This window comes from Siniperca chuatsi, linkage group LG21, assembly GCF_020085105.1.
Source record: "Siniperca chuatsi isolate FFG_IHB_CAS linkage group LG21, ASM2008510v1, whole genome shotgun sequence".
Classification (NCBI taxonomy): Eukaryota; Metazoa; Chordata; class Actinopteri; order Centrarchiformes; family Sinipercidae; genus Siniperca; species Siniperca chuatsi.
The window spans coordinates 18,685,911-18,706,118 of NC_058062.1; the positions used below are offsets into that span (position 1 = coordinate 18,685,911).

Below are 20,208 nucleotides of genomic sequence, written 5' to 3' on the forward strand. Positions count from 1 at the left end.
TCCGGGATGCCCGGTGATCATCATCACAACATCAGCTGTTGTGGGCCAAGATGGCGCATAGCCCGGCAGAGTTGGAAGTTCCCCTGGACGCTGACCAAGCTGGAGACCAGGGGAAAGGTGTTTTGAGGCGTTGCAGAGGACGACCCAGGCTCACAGACTCCGACCGGGTTCAGAGGCGTCTTGAATCCCGAAAGAAGTATGATGTGAGGAGGGTGTACCTGGGAGAGTCGCACAAGCTGTGGAGTGAGCTCCGCAGGCGGACCAGTCTGAGTGATGCTGGACTGGCAGAGTATCTGATCCTGCTCAACTCCACCTATGGAGAAAAATACCAGCAGAAATACTGCGGGTAAGCCCAGTCAAAGCAGTGCCCAGTTTAATTTTTTACAAGCTAACGTTAACTAACCAGACCGTGCACGTCTTTTTCGGTCTGCTGTAATATTATTAGCTATTGTCTCTATTCTGTCAGCCAAAATTAATTGCATTTTTGGCAATGTTTCATACTCTGGTCGAAATAACGTTGTTTCTGTATAACAGGAAGACGATTTCTCCAGAAGTTTCAGTAAAACAGAAAAAAGGTGAGTAGTGCCATTGACAGATGGGAATATTTCCCATATCAGTCACATAGGTTTGGGAGGTGTGTGTCAGCTGGTGGTTCTGTTAGAATAAGTTTTAAGTCGCCAGGTTGTTTATATTTGATAAGTCACATAGATCTGTTACTGCTGCTGTTTGCTTGGTCTGAGAAAGAGAAAGGCGAATGCTAGCAGCCAGCTGATTTCATGAGGGTATAAATGTCAGCCAGGGTAGACATTAAAGATCAAAAGTTTGCTTATATTTCATAAAGACCAGCTACTAATACTGCTTCAATAAGTCGTACTGCATTAGACAGTCAAAAAGTACCAGTTAAGAAAAGAAATGTATGAAATTTGTGGAATGACAAAATAAAGATACTGATAAATCCAAATGATGAGACACTAAGTAAAAATTTCAAGTTTCCAAATCAAAATTATGAGAGACTAAGTCAAAATTATGAGATAGTAAGTCAGAAATATGACTTTTTAAGACACAACTATAAGTAGAGCTAGACCAATAAATCGGCCGATATTAGCTTAATGCAGATATATTGGTATCTCGGTTTGAGGTAATTTCGAAACAGTATCATCTTTACATAGTTTGTCTGCCAGAGAGAACTGACAAGTAGATTTTTACACTATAATATTCACACTCAGTATGTATCTTAAGCCCAGTTCAGACCAAAGATTTGAAACGCCGGTCTGCAACGTTCTGAAACCTGCCAGACGGTGTATCGTCTCTCAAGCAATGACTCTCTGTACTTCCGTTCTAACTGCCGGCTTTTTTTGTAGCTGGATATCATTTGTAGCATCTTAAAATGTGAATGTAGTAATAGTGAGTTACTTGCTAGAGGTGCATTTCTAGTATTGATGATATGGCGAAAACATAAACAAACGACAGGGTTGAGAATTTGGAGCCGTCCATGGGTGCTTTAACAGAATACCCGGGGGGTTATGCACATTTATGCCATTAACTTGAGACAGGAGATCTCCCCTCTTTTGTCAATTTCTCCCAGAGCGGATCCTTTCTTACCTCGGTCCAAAACTCTGCATTTTGACCAGCTGATTTTGCTAAGAGCTGATTGGCTGTTGAAACAGGCGACATGCCTTACGTTCTAAAACCAAGCTGATCAGCCGGCTTGAGTCGAGCTGAGACGGGCCGGCTTACAGCGCTGCAACTTTTCCCTGGAACGTTCTAAAACTGTTTTTGTCTCGTCTTGAATTTTTGGTCTGAACTGGCTTTTTGTCACAATTCTTTAAAACAGCAAATCTAAGTGATCCGTATCAAGATTGTTTGTTTATGTTGTGTTTATGTTTAAAAAGATTACTATCGGCCGATATATTGTATCAGATTTTTTAAACTTCCAAATATCAATATCAGTAAATAAGTCATATTTTTGTCTTACTAAGTCAATTTTACTTAAGTCAAATTTTGAGATAGTGGAAGGAGTTTTAATTATGAAATGATAAGGTGAAATTTTGACTTTTAAATAACTAGTAAATATCTTAATGGCTCAAAACTGTGGAATTAAAGGTCCAGTGTGTAACATTTAGGAGGAGCAATTGGCAGAAATGGAATATAATATTTATAAGTATGCTTCTTATGATTAGCGTATAATCACTTGAAAATAAGAAGTGTTGTTTCATTATCTTAAAATAAGCCCTTTATATCTACATAGGGAGTGGGTCCCCTTCCACAGAGTCCACCATGTTGCACCGTCATGTTTCTACAGTAGCCCAGAACGAACAAACCAATCACTGTCTCCAGATAGGGCCTTTTGCGTTTTCTGCGAGTTTTGCAGCCACAGTAGTTTCTCCTACACACTTGGAAGGGGAGGGTGAGGCGAGCGGTATGCAAATGGCTGCAAACTGCAATTTCACCGCTAGATGCCACTAAATCCTACACATCTCATAATTTTGACCAAAAAGTCCAAAGTTTGACTTATCTCATAGGTATTAGAACTGAAACTATTAGTTGATTAAGTAATTAGTTAATCGACAGAAAATAAAACAACTATTTTGAAAATTGCTTATTCGTTTAAGTAGTTTTTCAAGCACAAATTTCTTGTCAGAATTTCTTTTCATAGGAAAGAATATTGTTTACATTATGTGTCAAATCTGATAAGTGGATGCACATGTAGATCATTGAAATCCAGTTCTTCGTGCATCTGCGGTTGTCCTTTTGTCTGACTTTCGTCTGACTTGCTGTTTCCCAGGCAGGAAGGAGCGTGTGTCCAGCCTCCAGAGCCTGGTGTGTTGGTACCAGGAGCACTCCCACTCCTGCCCTCACGAGCCCCAGCTCAGAGCCCTGGAGCCCCAGCTCAACTTCTCCACCGCTGCTATCTGGCAATGTGACTCTAACCACTCATTTGTGCAATACCTTTTCTCACCACCGAAGGCAAGTGACTCTGAACATGAAGAGGAAGTGAACAGAGAAGACGATAGAGAGAGCGCAGCAAAAACAGACGTGCCCATGGCTAAAGGCGTAGTGAGCAGGAAGAGAAGAAAGGAGGCTCACAAACAGTTCAAAGGTGCAGAATACTAACTTTATTTTTTGACTCATTTAAGGGTTTTTCACTTTCATTGTTGATATTCTGAGTATCGTAGAAAAGGTTTCAGTCGTAGTCATCTGGACACTGTTTTCAGAATCAAGACGTTTCGGCTCCCATCCGGAAGTCATTCTCAATTGTGAAAATGGTCTGAGAACTCAGAAATTTAAGAGGGGTCTCTTTAAACAGAAATGGTGGTCTGAGATTCAACTTGCCAACTGTTTACCACAGTGTATTAACACCTTGGTCAAGCCAATCATATGCTAATCAGGTACTTAACAGTGATGAGGGAGGTGCAGCCAGAAAACAATAGGCCTGATTACTGATTACTGGGCCATCATGGAAACAAAAGAAGGTCAATTTCGGGTGAAACTAGGCAGGGTAAACAGCAGATACTCAGGAAGACTCCTTCCTGAGGGCAGGGCCTAAGTAACACAGAGTAGCTTAAATTTCTGAGTTCTCAGACCATTTTCACAATTGAGAATGACTTCCGGATGGGAGCCGAAACGTCTTGATTCTGAAAACAGTGTCCAGATGACTACGGCTGAAACCTTTTCTACGATGGAACACTCCTGGACGAATGAGGGACTACACCGTCTGATATTCTGAGTAGTTAAATATTTATCAGTAGCTGATAAATCCTGAATTCCTTGATGATCAACAAGCTCTTTTTATTTATCTGCGTTTCTGTAGATGCAGGAGAAAATGTGGATGTTTCCGAGGTACAAAATACATCCATGAGCCCAATAGAACAGGCTGCAGCTCTGAACCAGCAGCCCAGTATAGAGGCCTCCTCCAAGGATGCTCCCCTGACAGGACAGCCTGTCTGGGAGATGGAGATGGTCATGGAGCGACAGCAAGGCTCCCCCGCAGCAGCATTTCACTCCATCCCCTCAGAGGAGGAGGCTGAGGAGGCGGGGGATCTCAGGCGAGACAGAGAAGAAGAAGAGATCAGGACTATACCGCACGGTTACGAGTGTGTTACTGTGACGGCTTCCTTAGCTGATAAACTGGAGAAGACGGATGAGGACTCGGTGCTGTCACAGAGCTTGAGTGGCTCAGTCCGACTGGGGGCTCAGGCGGAGCTGTCAGTCCCGCCGCCCATGCAGATACAAGAGCAGAGCGAGCTGTTTGACCCTCAGACTCTGCAGACGGTGGTGACCAGCTGTGAGATTCCTGACCAGAGGACCACTTTGGAAGGCTCGCAGGTAGGCGAATGAGTACCTTGCAGAGATGTTGGTACACACCAAGGAGTGTACTCTTTCTTTTCTCAAAAGTTAGCGTTGTTTTTCCATCCCTAGTTAATTATCATCACTGGCCCAAGCTATGAGGCCCTGGCGTCAGAGGGCATCCAGCTCAACGTGGGCGGCGGAAACGTGGAGGAAGTCACCTGCACTGTCATCGGGGGTGTCACCTACAACCAGGTTTGCACGTCTGACTCAAAACTCAGAACAGCAGAGGATGAAGACTCCATGACAGGTGCGCTACACTCAGAACTGGCACTGTATTTTTTGGGGGGGGCGCTACTCTAAATGAGTACAGGATGACTGAATCCCAGTGTGGGACTTATTGACTGACCCACGGGGTTGATTTGCTTACAGCAGTCAGGTGGTTATTTATGTTCCATGCCAACATCCTGTCATTTGATGTAAGCCGTGATGAGACTCATATCCAGAATACTGTGCATGTATGTACACAAGATATAATGGTAAAAGTTTTGATGCTCTACACTCTGAAATTAAAGTAGGGATCCACAGGCTCTGGGTCAATCCAGGCATTTTTGATGAAAATAGTCGAGGTATTGGCTATGAATCCAGATGTTTGATCCTGGAATGACAGCTGGCAAAAACGGCCACTTGGGCTCCGTTAAAACAATGGCCGCACAGCGTTGTAAGTGAGCTGCAGCCAGTCGTGATAGGACAGCTTGCTGCAGTGAATGATGTGACCAGAGCTGCTTTGAGTATTTCATCTAATTCAGCAACATTTTGCAGGTGAACCACAACTTTACAGTGCTGCTGTTGGTTGAGGAGTGTAAATCCCGTCCAGATCTGCAACAGCACATTCACACTGACATCCTCTATGGATATTATGACAGTATGCACAATGTTGTAGAACGTCATCAAAGGAAAGCTGTGAGGCAGGTTATATTTTCTTAATGCAGAGCTATTAAGCTGTCAAATATATCTAAATTGCCTTACTAATTTCATGCATCCATATTGTAGGCACTGTAAGCTGTATAATGTAAATAAAATAAAAATACGTATTGGTTTATGGAAGGGTGAAACTGATATCCTGCACTGGGATATTTGGGAGTCAAAGATGTTCCTTTACAAACGATCAGAAACCTTGATAATGTTAGAATCATACAGAGATATGAATAATGCAAGTTTATTATGTTAATGAATTTAATTCAATTAAGCTTATGAAAAGATCAGTCTGCTCAGGGATGTCTGGCCGAGGCCCCAAAATGGCCGAAAACAGCCCTATATGGATGTGATCAAATACTACTACTACCACTACTACTAAACAACTACTAGAATGCGCGTTTTTAATTTACTCATTAAAATAACCCTGAGCGGAAACGCCGGAAATTAGAATAAAAGTCAAACTATTGCGAAAAAGTATTCACGCTTGACTTGAGGTGGAAAAGTTCGATATCGATAAAAACAAAATGCGAATGGAAACAGACTCCGCAAATAAATCATGACGTACATGAAGCATGTGACGTCACAGAAGAGACGAAAACATCAGATCTGTGTGGAGCGACGAGGAGACTGTAACCTTCCTCAAATGAATACATGAAACAGAAATGTCATATTTCCATCTTTTTTTTTTCCTCATCGTTTTCGCTCATTTGAGATTTGATTGGCGTTCTTTTATTTCCATCATCACGTTGTGCCCCTTTCTTCTACAATGGTGTAATGGCAGCCGACTGGAGAATTAGCGCCACCAACTGTTTATCGCGCCCAACTCTTAATATTCCTATAACAGTAGTGGATGGAAATGTGCATTAATTCGCATGTTCTTTTGCAAAAATTTGTGCTTTGGATGGAAACGAACGTGTATTCCGTTCAGAGCTGTGAATTACAGGGTCAAGATCTCAGCATTGATCATATGCATAGCAGCAACTGAGGTCTTAAATCCCATCTTAAAGCACCTATTATCCCCTCTTGGCCCAGCACCCTTGCAGACTTGACTCGTATGATAAAAGTCCTCGAGTACTCAGTCCTCAACTCCGGAAGATGGACATTTTGATTCAGCCAATACCTGCATGAGTCATTTTGTAATCACTTATCACACTGTTTCTCTGCAGGTCTGAGTGCCAAACAGCTGCTGCAGCCCACTGTTGACGCTTTGGAGCTGAGTAGTGACAGAGAGCTGCAGCGGAGTCTGAGCAGGTTAGTCGCCCACATACTCTACATGGCGAGTTCCAGTGCAGGTGACATTCAGACAGATTGAGAAGGATTTGAAGTCTAGGAGCTCAGCACAGATGGTAATCCATTTTCCCTCCACTTATTGTCCTCTTGCTGTTGTGTACTAAGTCTGCAGCGTCTGTTTTTGCAGTGTCAGGTCAAAGAGAAACAGACGAGGCCCAGTCATTGAGGCGGATGGGATGCTCAAGATGTTCCACTGTCCATACGAAGGCTGCAGTCAAGTCTATGTAGCTATTAGCAGCTTTCAGGTAAGACAACAACATTTTCATTCATACTGTACATACTTTTCAGCTTCAGTTTGTTTAACTGAAGTTTCAAATAACCATCTTTTTGGTTCACTTTGCTCTCTCTGTAGAATCATGTCAACCTAGTTCACAGGAAAGGGAGGACCAAGGTTTGCACCCATCCAGGCTGTGGGAAAAAGTTCTACCTGTCAAACCACCTGCATCGACATATGATCATCCATTCAGGTGGGCTCACAGAGACGCACGTGCCATGCCCGAATCCCATCTCTGTAAACCTCCAAATGTAACACTATCTTTTTACAGGCGTCAGAGATTTCATCTGTGAGACGTGTGGAAAGTCGTTTAAGCGTAAGAATCACCTGGAGGTTCACAGGCGGACCCACACAGGAGAGACACCACTCCAGTAAGTTACTAAAGCTGACAACAGATCAGAGAAGGTTAGACTGAAGTTCCAGTATGTGAACCAGTGCAGGGTTATTAGACTCTGGATCCTGGATTCATTTCATCACACTGATGCAGAAATGTAAATGAACGAGGATAAATATTCATAAATACAACATGGCCCGTAATCATCTACATGATCGTCACTCCTCTCTTTTCTTCCCTGTTCGTTCCTTCCTTCTTGTCTTCTCACCCACGTCATCCGTCAGATGTGAAATCTGTGGCTACCAGTGTCGCCAGCGTGCGTCCCTGAACTGGCACATGAAGAAACACACTCCAGAGGCCCACTACAACTTCACCTGCGAGTTCTGTGAGAAGAGGTTCGAGAAGCTGGACAGTGTCAAATTCCACAAGCTGAAGAGCCACCCGGACAAGCAGGCAATCTGAGGTGTTCAGACACTAAACAAGTACAGGTTGGCCCGTTGAAACCAAAGGAAGACTCCCAGCGAAGAGACGGACTCTCCTTTGCTCCTTTGTTTGTCTTGCCTCTCATGTCCAGGATGATATGAACATCACAAGCAGTGGATAAAGGCAAACCTGGACCATTCAATCAGCTGTGCAGGACACAAGCTGTTTCAGAGTACATGGCCCGAACATGGGTTTTGAACACATTTGGTACAGTGGGGGAAAAAAAGATGAATCCACTGTTGAGTATTGATGTCCAATTGATCATTCGCTAAATCCCTCCCCCAAACAGCTCATAGCTTTGGATTTCTCTACATGTTGAAGTGGTGTGCATGGCTATAGTAAGAGAGATACTCTCTTATTTTAAACCTCTCCAAAACCAAAATCACAAGAGCAAAAGTGTAAGGAATAGACAGAAGTGAACGGAATAAAGCCTGTTTATCTGCTCTAACGTAAGCTACAAACATTAGCATGGCTGGCTAGCTGTCTTACTACCTACAATAGTAACCTGTCATTAGTTCCAATGGCAGCAGCATTTCATACAACATAATTTTATGGTGTTACAGGTTACGTAAAAAAATAAAAACCCCTGTTCATGATAGCACATCCACTGTGTAGTATTTCCCCACTGTGTGGGAGCCAGTCCAGGATGGCACTATCAGAGGCTAACGTTAGCAGCTCCGTATTGGATTTGGGAAAGTTTCCATTCTAGCATCCCCGGCTAAACTTGTTATCCGAGCTAGTGTTACGTTCACCAAAACACATTGGTTAGTTCTCATCCTAAAATCCTTTTCTCTTGCAATGTTAAAAGTAAAACAAACTTATTGAAAATATGAATACGAATAAAGCATAAATCTAACCTCTGTCGTGCTTGTCTGAGTGTGTAAGCTAAGTGGCTAACGTTAAGCAGGGTTGCGTTAGAACAAAATAACAGTCTAATCGCATTTTTCTTTATCACACTTAAAATACTAGTACTAACTAGCTCTGTACTGCAATACAAGAACAGGATCATCATCTGGTGCAGATGCTGATTTGTTTGCCTGGGACATGCTGCTTTAGCCTCAATCTTTTCATGAATGAAGCCATCAAGTTCTTATGACCCTCTTACGGGGTTCTTGTGTTTAAACGAGTTAGTTTGAGACGTTAAAAAGTCGAACGGAGACAGCGTTTTCAGCCAACTCCTGTAGCTCATGTTAACTAGCTAGTTACAGCTGATAACAACTGCCACGTCTTTTTTCTACCTCTGTCTGAAATCATGGAACCATTGTTTCGAAAAAAAGTCAGTGGTAAATCTGTCACCATTACCACTGTAAAGTGCATATGCACTGTGCAAGAACAAACTTATTGAACGGTCAATTAAACGTTTGAAAGAAAATATTTTCAATTAAAGGAAACATTTTTGTAGGCCTTGGAAAGTGTTCTGCAGTGATGTAAGGGGCACATGCTTTGTATTAAATGGGTTTAAACATGCAAAACACTGGTGGTATGGTCCACTAAAGATTAAGTATGATTTTAATTATGATTGCTCGGTCCATAAATACACCACAAAGACAGCTTACTGACATACCGGTGTGGTGGGTAAATAGTAAGATATCACTGCTTATGTGTGTTAAATATACTTGAAATTAAGGCTGTGAAGAGATTTGATTTGACCGTTGCCTGTACGGACACAAATGTAGGTTCTTCCATTTTAGTCATTCAAAAATTGAGCATCTGTTGTGTGGGCCAGGAGAGCAGTCTTAATCTTACTATACTATTATCTGTTTTCACCAAACCAGTGTCCTGACTCACAGGCACTGATGAGAAATCCTGTGAGTTTAATGTGACAATTTCTCAGGAAAATTAACCTCAGTCCTCTTGTGTCCCTTTCTTGTGTTCTGTCTGTACTTATGTTTCTAAGCAAATGCACTCTTTCTCTCCCCTGTCAGTTTTGTTAACCGATGAATCACTAAAATATGTGAATATGACCCTTATTTGTATTGTATCTTTTTCTGAAAGACTTGGTTTGACACAAATGGTTAATAATATGCAGCGTGTTCTTGCCTCTCGAATAATTCGCTGAAGGATGCATGTTTGTGCGTGTATGTGTGGGTGTGCATAAATAGAAAAAAAAAGGCATGAAAAGAACAAGTGTCTTGACACCTAGTCATACAATGACTTTACAGATGGTGAACTCTTTCAGTCAGCGGAATGTTGGACATGCAAATGGTCTCTGGATAATTTGTATAAATATTAGGTTTAGCATGGGGGAACATACTGGTAAGTTTGACTTCAGGTCACAAGAGTACTAAGATAAGACATGATTAGGAGTTACATTTTGGATTTTAAGAGTTAAATATTTATAAATCCATAAAATTGTTTTTGATAATTAATTTGAATATGTGTGTATTTATTATTTATTCATTTACTTTATATAGGCCCACTCCACACCTATTCTTAAAAGCTACTCAAAAATGTCATGTTGCCACTGACATGCTGTGACTGGTCAGCAGTATTCTGCTGTAAATCATCTATCCTTCCTTTTTGTTACAGTTAGAGTCAGCCACTTCCACCTGTCACTCATGGTTGCTCACGACTCAGCTCGGTGCAAGTATCCCCACTTGTGTCCTAAAGTGGTGATAGAAGCCTCACTTGTTTGAGATGAATGGAGGAAATAATATATATCCTAATTAATCTTTTAACTTCTAATTTGTTTTTCAAGTGATAAAAAGCTGCTTTAGCTATGTTATTAACATGACTTTTAAAGTTAAGATCAGAGTTCAAAATAACTCGAGGTTCCAGACTCATTGTATCTCAGCGACTGAGGCAATATCTCAGTCTTCTCTTTATTCACCCATAAAAAAAAATAAATCTGGATATCCAGTAATTGATGTCATATGGAGAAACATTTCACCAGCTTGTTTGTGTCGAATCATAATCAGCTGTGTCAAAGGCAAGAAAAACTAAAATAGAAGTTCTCATTAAATCACCGTTGACATTGTTTACTTTGATAAGGGCCGTTTTTGTGCTGAAGCTAGACTGGAACACATTGTATACACTGAGGATAAAAAAGATAATTGTCCAATTAAGACTGAAAGTTCATTCTTGACCTCAGAACCTGACAAAACAATCTTACGTTGAGGTCCATTTAGTGGCTGTACTGGAGCCTTCTATCGTAAAACACAATCTTTCTCAGTAGATGGATTTTGCCGAACTGTCATGAAATTGGGGATGTTAACATTTTATTTTTCTGCACACTGTAAGCGCATTGAACATCTACATTTTTCTGAGCAATTAAAGTGCTCAGAAAATTTGAAATACTACAATTCCGTGACAACTGGGCAAACTCCACCTGCTGAGGAAAATCATGTAATATGGCCAAAAGCTCCAGTATGCTAATAAATGGACCTTGTTGTGAGGTTAAGTAACTGAAAAACAAAAAAAAAAATCAAATGTCAAAGATTGCCCAATTGTTTTGATGTTGAACTATTTTCAGTAATTTGTTAAACCTGCGTGAATTGATTTTGATTGATGAATTGTTTGATTTGATTTATTTTTTGGCCACTTGTGGACTCGCACTGACATTATCACCTTATACAGTATATTGTTATGGCTTATGTGTTAGCAAATAAGTACCTATTTACACATCCAGCCAACAACAAGAAACATTGTCATTCATTTGAAGTTGTGTTTCTGTCCACCTGAGTAATCTAATATTCACTCTTCTTTGAGCTCTGTTTTGGTCTTCATGAACTCCTGAGGGAAATATCTGGCTCTTTAGCTGCTAAATGCTCCACTATGTTCACCAGCTAGTCGCTAACTTTGTCTGTCTGCTGTTTGGTGTTGGGCGTGTAGCACACAGAGGTTTATCAGAGCTTTTTCACTGAAAACAGTTGCATGCTGTGGCTGGAAGCGAGGTTGATGATAGCGTTAAGACTGAGCCAATCAGTGGAGTTTCGGGCTACAAAACCAAAACAAGGAGCTGAGAGATATATGGAATTCCCCTCAGCTATACGCAGTTGAAGCACCTCATATAGCTGTGGGGCAGTCAGATAACAATTCTCTATGGCTTATATGAGCATCGCCTTTTACATTATAGGTAGTCATTTGATCCATTATTAATATAAAAATATTGATGAATGCAACTTTGGGGTTGCAATGCGGGAGCATGTATAAATGAAAAAGCAGTGATCCTAGGATTGACCCATGTGGAACCCCTGAGAAAATATTTGTTTCAACATTTAAAACTACCCATGGAGACACATAAAAGCTCCAGTCATCTAAGTAGGAAGAAAACCAGTGAAGAACAGGGCCCGACCAACTGAGTCTTTCAATTAGAATATCATGATCAACCATGTCAAAGGCAGCACTGAGGTCAAGTAAAACTACAATGGAAATTATTTTTTAATCACTTTTGATCGGAAGGTCATTGATTACTCTGATAAGAGCTGTTTCAGTACTATGGTTAGATCTGAAACCAGACTGGAACACATCATATACTCTGTGAATGGAAATATAATAATCCAGTTATTTATATACTACCATTATATAACTTTTTTTCAGTAATTTGCTAAAGACAGAAATGTTTGAGATTGGTCTGTTGTTACTAATTACAAATAGTTACAATCATAATTGGTCATATTATTTTGTCATATTTACAAACCGTGTTCAAATTAACACCTCGAAAAAGGCACACGTGATAAAAGGCTGGTGTGACTACATGCAGGTGATGTCTCTCTCTCCTCCCCTCCCTCCCTCAGGGGTGACCAGCCTCACTCCATGGTGATGAGTGTTATTACTCAGCTGCTTTGGTCACACCCACCTGCTCCTCCCTCCCTTTCCAGTACTTATATCTAGCCGGCAGCCTTAAAATAAAAGCAGAAAGCTGAAAAAGTCACTCAGAGGCTCTTTCATATCTAACCAAGCGACAAAACCACAGGAAGCAGGAGACAGAGAGTATATTGTGGGTCATTTTCAGAGGACAGAAGAATAATACACTCCTGTACCCTTGTTATCTCACAGTCAGCCTGCCCCCACAACGACAGCCTCCATCACCAGAGTGAAGGTAGACTCTTAGCAGTAACCCAGCTTCAGAGCCCGTCCCTGGATATCTCCTGTGAAAGGTAAGCTGAAGAATGACTTAACTTAGACTGCCTGTGATTTAAAGTTACATTGTAAATTTTCCATGTGAATTTTAGGTCTTTTGGTTATTTTTCAAGTGCCGTAGCAACATAGGGAGGGATCCATGCAACAATGATCCTTTGTCTCCTGAGACCTGCCCTGCAATTATTCTGCTCAGTGGCGTCCTTTGAGATTTGCCTGTCTCTGTTTTTGATGGAAGTTGGTCAGTTCGAGACAATTCAGAGGTTTAGTTGATGTAAGACAACAAATATAAACCACGTAGCTGCTCACATATTCAACACATACAGGACAGCGTTAAATAGCCCATGTCAGCTCCAAACTAGTTTCTCCTCCTTTTGTCATTGTTTTTTTAAGTCATCAAGGAAGTGCACACTACATCCTTTTTCAGTCGGTGCTGGGACATTTTGTGATTTGCATGTGACTCCAGCTTGTTAATACAGCACCAGGCCAACTCCTGGGTGTCAGAGTGCAATCATTGACCATGAGGAAGTGAGAAAAGCTCAGAGGAGTGAAATGATAGAGGGACTTTGGGGAGTCAAGGCAACTGCTTGTTGTGTTTCTGAGGGCATCCTGGTCCCCAAATGTATGATTAACTTGATGACGACCAGCTTTACTCTAACAGCGGAGGCAGGCTAAATGGACTGACAAGCCTCTTCCTGTTTTGGGTTTATTTGATATGTTTGTCTGAGTGGATATTTATGGAAGATGTTGGGGAATTAAAGTAACTGTAAAGGCTGTAGTACAAAACAGTACATATGGATCAAATAATAGTGAGAAGCCATGAGGGATATTCCTATTCTCAGAAAGCAGCCTGTTGCTATACACAACAGAGTTCTGCTCGGTCATTGTTGTTGGGGATCACAATTTGTCTGTTTTGTCACGTCACACAAAGGGCACTGTTCCCCATCTGGGAGGTCCACACACACACACACACACACACACACACACACATTTGGAAGTGACAACCTTGAAGTGACTCTGGAACAGTAGCGGTTGTAAAAGAGGGTGGGAGGAGGAGATTTGGAGATAGGATACATTGATGTATGTGTGCCTGTTTGATGTAAAGATGATGAAGAAAGATACATGCTATGTACTTGTGTGAGCACAAATCAATGTGAAACACACTAAAGAGACTGTTGTGTATGCATGTATGCCAACAGATAAAGAAGTAGTTAACGGGCTGTTATGTTGTAATGTGCGTCTGTTGGTCCTTAGTATTAGCACCACAGTCTAACTCATCCCCGAGTAATGGGTGTGATGGATCGGCTGGCTGGCCACAGATGTTGCTATGCAAATACACACACTAGAGTCTTTGTTTCTTTAACATAGTGCGTTTGTGTCCATATAACTTCAACCATATCATCTTTAAGTTTATGATTTTCAAGTATTATAGCAAAATGTTCTGAATTTGAATGCAAAAAAGGAAGAGTTGCTGAGAGAGGAAACTTTTCCATGTAAACAGTGTCCAGAGTTTGGTTCCTTTCTTCATTTGCATTCCACTGACCTATTGAAACAACATCAGAAAATACAGTGTGGCATACTTCCTCAATCGTCAGCTCTATACCCCCATTAATTCTAAACTAAACAAAGCCGTCACCTAAGTGTAAGGCGATATGTGTACAGTAAATGTCTTTAGAGTGGAAAGGATAGGCTCAAGGCACTCTGAGTGTTTGAGAAAGATAAGTTATTAAGCTTACAAAAGGGTAAAAGGTGAGGAGTTGGGAAAGTGGCAGGTGTTTTCCCCTCCCCTACTTTCCCTCCCACTTCACAGAGGAAACAGCACAATCCCACTGTTAATTTGTCACCTAACTGGCAGTGCATAATGACATGGTGAAACTTATGACAACACTCATCAAGATGACTAACACTGTGCACATAAATGACTGCTAATGTGTGCACAAATTGTTGTTAAATTGGTATTATAATGATGAATAAATGTATTTAAAGATAAAGATGGTAAACACTTTAAATTGTCATATGAAATCTTCATGAGACACAGTATGAAAATGTTCTTTGTTTTCCTCAATAGGTAGAACAATCCGCCGCAAAAATGGGATGCTTTGGATTCCTCAAAGGCATGATGTTTGTCTTCAATGGCATTATCTTTGTAAGTTTTAAATTTTGATTAGAAATACAAAAAAATATGACTTTCTTCCAGAGAAAACACTGCCGCTTTTACATTTTACTTCTGTGTGCATCAACAGCAGGTTGCAGTGTGAAAGATGTATGAAAATAGGCAGGCAAAGTGCAAAGATATATGCTAAATTTGTGACACAGAAATGAATCAATGTGGCATTTTATGACACTTGCAATAAAATGACACTTCTGCTGTGCAATATCCACCGTCTCATAATAATCTTAATAAGCTACACTTAACTTGACAGTACATGCACTGCTACTTATTACTTATGTTATTACATTGTATTATTATACCGTATTATTATTATCAACCGGTAAACCCACTTTGTACTTCACACTTATTTTATTTTATACTTATACCCACCTGGTACTTAATTTATTTTCTGACCTGTATTATAATGTATTGTATTATATTTTTTGCTAGTACTTTCTCCTGTGTGCACTGACGTAAAGGTGAGCTGCTGAACAAAGAGTTTCCCTCCGGGGATCAATAAAGTATTTCTGATTCTGATTCTGATGCAAGACCAAATTTGATTGCCATTTACTTGGCAGAAATATATCAGAGGAAGAACATTATTTAAAAGGGCACTTCAGCAATTTAGTATTGTACTTCCATGAAGTTGTTGGACTTGTGAAAGACTGATTAAAAGACACAATAGTCAAATTTGAAGCAGCAGAGACCAATATATCCTGACTTTTAATCTCAGGCCACCATTCTGGATCCTACAATTCCCATAATGCAACACATCTTTCATTAGACCCTCCCTGCTTGGTAAATGTCCACATCTGTTTTCGCAAGCTGAATAGTATTCTCCATGACAAGTAAACTGACCTTTACGTGTAAAATCGGTGGAGCTCCCTTTAATCCTTAAGATCTTCCTCAATTCTCCTCTCTTCCTGTCTCCTCTTCTCCCCGTCACTCTCACTCAGTTGGCGGGTGCTGCCATCCTGGGTGTTGGGATCTGGGTGAAAGTGGACAGCGGCTCCATCCTCAGCTTTCTCGGGAAAATTGAAAACGCACCAGCAGAGCTCAGTCAGGTGCTCAATGTGGGCTACCTGCTGATTGCAATAGGAGCACTCCTGCTCATCATCGGCTTTCTAGGCTGCTGTGGAGCCATCAGAGAGAGCCAGTGTATGCTGCTGCTGGTAGGTTGTTGTCTGCTACTGTATAGAGGATTAAAGGAATAGTTCGTCATTACACTTATTCGCTTTCTTGCAGAGAGTTAGATTGATACCACTCTCATATCTGTCCGCTTAACCTGAAGCTACTGCCAGCAGCCGGTTAGCTTAGCATAAAGATCGTAAGCAGTGAAACCAGAACGTGTCATTTCTCTGAAGAAGGCACACTGTCGTTGAAACCTAACAAATAAAGTCTATTTTATTTTGTTACCTTTGGACAGAGCCAGGCTAGCTGTTTCCCCCAGTTTCATTTCTTTGTGCTAAGCTAAGCTAACTGTCTGCTGGTGGTAGCTTCATATTTACCGTACATACATGAAAGTTGTATCAATCTTCTCATCTAACTCTTGGCAAGAAAGACAATGAGCATTCATTTAAAAAAAAAAACTATCCCTTTAAAATGTAAGCACCAATTGTAACTTCACCAGCTTTATGTCACAAGCATAGTTTCATTAGTTTGCATCCAAATTTTGGCGCAAATTTTAACCGAATTTCCAGAAACTCTGCAAAAGAAAACACGAATAATATGCAATTCCATTCACTACTGTTATGTGAATATTTGTAGTTGGCCGTGTCGAGATAAACAGTTTAGCATTAATTCTTCCATTGGATGCCATTAAACCATTGCAGAAAAAGAGGGCACAATGAGATGACGTAATTAACAGAGCTCCATTCAAACTTCAAACAATGAAAAAACGTGTGGAAAACATGATGGAAATATGGCATTTATGTTTTATGTTTCATGTATTAATTTGAGCGACGTTACCGTCTCCTCATCGCTCCACGCAGATCTGATGTTTCATCTGCCGCTACTTTTTTACTTCTCCAGTGGAAGCTTGAGTGACATTTAAATCATGTGTCATGATTTATTTTCTAGGTCTGTTTCTAGGTCTACACTTTGTCACACTTTGCTTTTATGGATACACCAACTTTTCCACCTCAGCCAAGTGTAAAAACCTTTTTGCGATATTTTGACTTTTTTTCTGAATTCCGGCCTTCCCTGCCTTCCCTAATTTTTTATGTGCAAATTGAAAATGCACGTGAAAACAGATGGAAGTCTATTGACTGATGAAGAATTCATATAGTGAAATAAATGTAAACACATTTTTAAATAAAAAAAAATAAAATGTGTAACATTCCGTTTTTTCCCCTAGTTTTTTATCATAGTCCTGCTGGTCTTCATAGCAGAGGTTGCAGGAGCAGTGGTGATCTTGGTATTCAGACCCTTGGTAAGTTAACTAAAGAACTTTTTCACACAGAGGATATTGGTAGCCAGGTTGTCGCGACAGGTGCTGCTTTTTGGTACTTGGATGCAAAAGCTACTGTACGCTTGCATTTTAGGCAGACGAGCTCTTGACCAAGTTTGGCACAGCAGCAGTTCAGAACATCAAGAAGGACTATGGGAAAAATCCTGACGTCACAGGACTGTGGAATACTACAATGGGCACGGTATGTAATTCTGCTGAACAAATTACAAAATGTGATCGCACCATTTCATTGATGCTTTGTGTAACATATACTCTCTTTGTGTCCACATTAGTTAAAATGTTGTGGATTCTACAACTCCTCAGACTTCATGGACTCTCCATTTTATGTGGCCCATAACAAGGAATACCCATCACCCTGCTGTCCAGGCTTTAGTGACCCATGTAATCAAACGGTGGCTGACAGTGTCATGGTACGGTCTTTGGAAGGAGTAGAAACAACAAAAACATCCACGTGCATGATCCAAAACCATTATAATTGAATAACTTTTTTATCCTACCTCTTTTACCTCTACTTTTTCAGATCACTGGTTGCTTCCCAAAGGTCAAGAAGCTGATTGATGACAACACAGTGGTTATTGTGGCAGTGGCCCTGGGAATCGCAGCTCTGGAGGTACGACCTTATCGCTCATCCTCTTCATATGCAGGGCCCACTTTAGATTAGGCCGAAGTGCATCAGAGAGAGGATGAAATGATTCAGTATCTGATGACTAACATCTTGTGAGATATTATTGTGTGAGATAATAAAAGTCTATCTGTTATCAGATATTAATACATTTCTAATTAAAATCAACTTTTGATTAACTATAAGAAACATTCTTTGATTAATCTATCATTTCATTACACAGCATCCTTTTTTAGTACACATTTACTCACTTTGCTTTTTAATTGCATGTTTTTCTCCTCAGATATGTGCCATGGTTGTCTCCATGATCCTTTTCTGCAGAATAAAATCCAGGGGGGACTAACTGCAAATGGCGAAGGCCTTAGAAGGATCATTTTAATCACTGGAGCCTTTCTGCGTCCTGTATCGCCTCTGGAGGACTGAAGGGCAATGCCTTTGTCTTGCAAAAATGCCTCATCATTGAAGACATGTTTCATGTCAGATCTTGTGCAACCACAATTACCAAATGACATAACAAATCAATTTTTTTTTTACCACATTTAAATCTAATAGATGCCATATATGAATGTACATTATCTTATTTCTTTTACACTTTGTAAAACAGGCTACACACACTGTCTACTTCAGCAGAGATTATTTTAAATGTCAAGCAGTGCTACCACCTGTAACACATGGCCGGTTAATGAGGAATTACATGATAACTGCGATCCTTGTGTAAATGAAACAAAGGCTGGCTATGCTGGCTATGCTGACACAGGAACCACTATTGTGAATGTTGTTGCCATGACACAGCTTGTAAAACAGCAACAGAAATGATATAATATTTGTATGTATGTTGTATGGTGGTACATTTTGAAATGAAGTGCATAGTATTTCTAGACCCTGGTGAGTTTTTGAGTTGGCTGCATGCATGGGTGACATTTTACAGAAGTTTTAAAGGGGAAGGAGAACGAACAAAGTGCAGGCAAAAGACAGCTAAAAGTCATTCTTCTGTTCCCTCTTTTATCGTGCTTTAACAAGCAAACAGGTCTGACAAAAAACACATTTGTTGTCAAGCACATGAGGGTTAAAAGTGTATTTTTAGCTATTGAGTTTTTAAAGATAAGTGGGCTACATATTAGTACCACTAGGTGACATTTGCCTGAAACTATTAACAGTGGAATCATGAGCTCTAATTTCCCATTCAGGATTTTGTTTGGACAAGATAACATACAACACATATACTGTTCATCTGAATTAGGATCAAGCTAATTGTCTTGGTTTATTTACTTTAATAAAAGTAAAATAGTAGGTATTAATGTGTAACATGCTATTTACCCTTACTTTTAGATGAGCAGGCTTTTGAAAGCTGTGAGTCAGAAACCTGCAGTTTGTCCACATGAGTTAGCTGTGAATCACTTGGACTCTGGCTTCATTTGCTGCTTTACAGTCTGGAAAGAAACTTGTGATCTTTGGAATGTGCAGGTTCATTTAAGTACAGCACACTAGTTAACATGCCTGCCTAAGGCTGTCATACTTTGGGATCAGCCCAGCAGGCATTACTGTTTCATTTGAATCATTTGAATCAAACGCTTTCCATCAGCCTTTTGTTCACAGTCGCTCAATTTAGCTGATTTACTGACACCGTTTTTATCATCGAATAAAGACACCTGCTACAGTATAGATGATTTGTAAAGGGGAACCGATTTTACACATTAAGGTCTGTTTACAGTAGGCTGCTGCTAAGCTAACATTATCAAGGCACCAAGAAGACCCTGCAGTCTGCTTACATGAGCCAAGGGGCGCTGTCACAATAAATATCAAATTTAGATTCTTTTTTTTCTTGTAATGTCTAACATGTCTCACTCTGTATGACATCTTTTGCATGTGCATTAAGCGTGCATTAAAGTATTCAGTCCCTGTAGATTCCTAACACAGTCCACATTAACTGCATCATTGTCATTGCGTCAGAGTGTGCGTGTCTTAATCCAACCCTGTCTCCCAGAATTTAATAATATATAAACGGAATGTCTAGGAGACAGGGATGCTTAAACTAGTCATCTAGTTTAACAAACCCCAACATGTAAAAAAAACAACTTTGCTTTGAATCTTTGTTTGTCAGCACAAAAGTTCAATTAGCGATTGAAAAACAGTGTTTTATTAAAGTAGGAATAATTGAAGATAAATTAAGAGGGCCAAGTTTCAATAAAATGAACAATTACTTGTATAAAACCCAACCATTTATTGCCAAAGTATCATG

At 40.3% G+C, this 20,208-nt stretch overlaps 2 protein-coding genes across 2 annotated transcripts; both read left to right on the plus strand.

The window, feature by feature from the left end:
• The first annotated feature begins 50 nt into the window (after positions 1–50).
• Positions 51–9,610, plus strand: znf653 (zinc finger protein 653). The gene is made up of 10 exons (XM_044180353.1): positions 51–346; positions 535–575; positions 2,786–3,100; positions 3,812–4,326; positions 4,420–4,597; positions 6,432–6,516; positions 6,683–6,800; positions 6,908–7,022; positions 7,101–7,200; positions 7,448–9,610. The coding sequence occupies exons 1-10, from the start codon at positions 51–53 to the stop codon at positions 7,623–7,625; spliced, it is 1,941 nt and encodes a 646-aa protein (XP_044036288.1). The 3' UTR covers positions 7,626–9,610.
• A 2,871-nt stretch (positions 9,611–12,481) lies between these two features.
• On the plus strand, positions 12,482–19,881 carry tspan35 (tetraspanin 35). The gene is made up of 8 exons (XM_044182255.1): positions 12,482–12,745; positions 14,794–14,871; positions 15,834–16,049; positions 17,234–17,308; positions 17,421–17,528; positions 17,620–17,757; positions 17,868–17,957; positions 18,253–19,881. The coding sequence occupies exons 2-8, from the start codon at positions 14,815–14,817 to the stop codon at positions 18,310–18,312; spliced, it is 744 nt and encodes a 247-aa protein (XP_044038190.1). The 5' UTR covers positions 12,482–12,745; positions 14,794–14,814; the 3' UTR covers positions 18,313–19,881.
• Positions 19,882–20,208: the final 327 nt, after the last annotated feature.

What these genes read in the sequence shown, in the direction of transcription:
- znf653 (XM_044180353.1), top strand. Translation starts at nt 51, where the DNA reads ATGGCGCATAGCCCGGCAGAGTTGGAAGTTCCCCTGGACGCTGACCAA. An exon ending in GGCTCACAAACAGTTCAAAG is followed by an intron (nt 3,101 to 3,811) that starts GTGCAGAATACT and finishes GCGTTTCTGTAG; the next exon opens with ATGCAGGAGAAAATGTGGAT. An exon ending in CTGCAGCGGAGTCTGAGCAG is followed by an intron (nt 6,517 to 6,682) that starts GTTAGTCGCCCA and finishes CTGTTTTTGCAG; the next exon opens with TGTCAGGTCAAAGAGAAACA.
- tspan35 (XM_044182255.1), top strand. Translation starts at nt 14,815, where the DNA reads ATGGGATGCTTTGGATTCCTCAAAGGCATGATGTTTGTCTTCAATGGC. An exon ending in TCTTGGTATTCAGACCCTTG is followed by an intron (nt 17,309 to 17,420) that starts GTAAGTTAACTA and finishes CTTGCATTTTAG; the next exon opens with GCAGACGAGCTCTTGACCAA. An exon ending in TGGGAATCGCAGCTCTGGAG is followed by an intron (nt 17,958 to 18,252) that starts GTACGACCTTAT and finishes TTTTCTCCTCAG; the next exon opens with ATATGTGCCATGGTTGTCTC.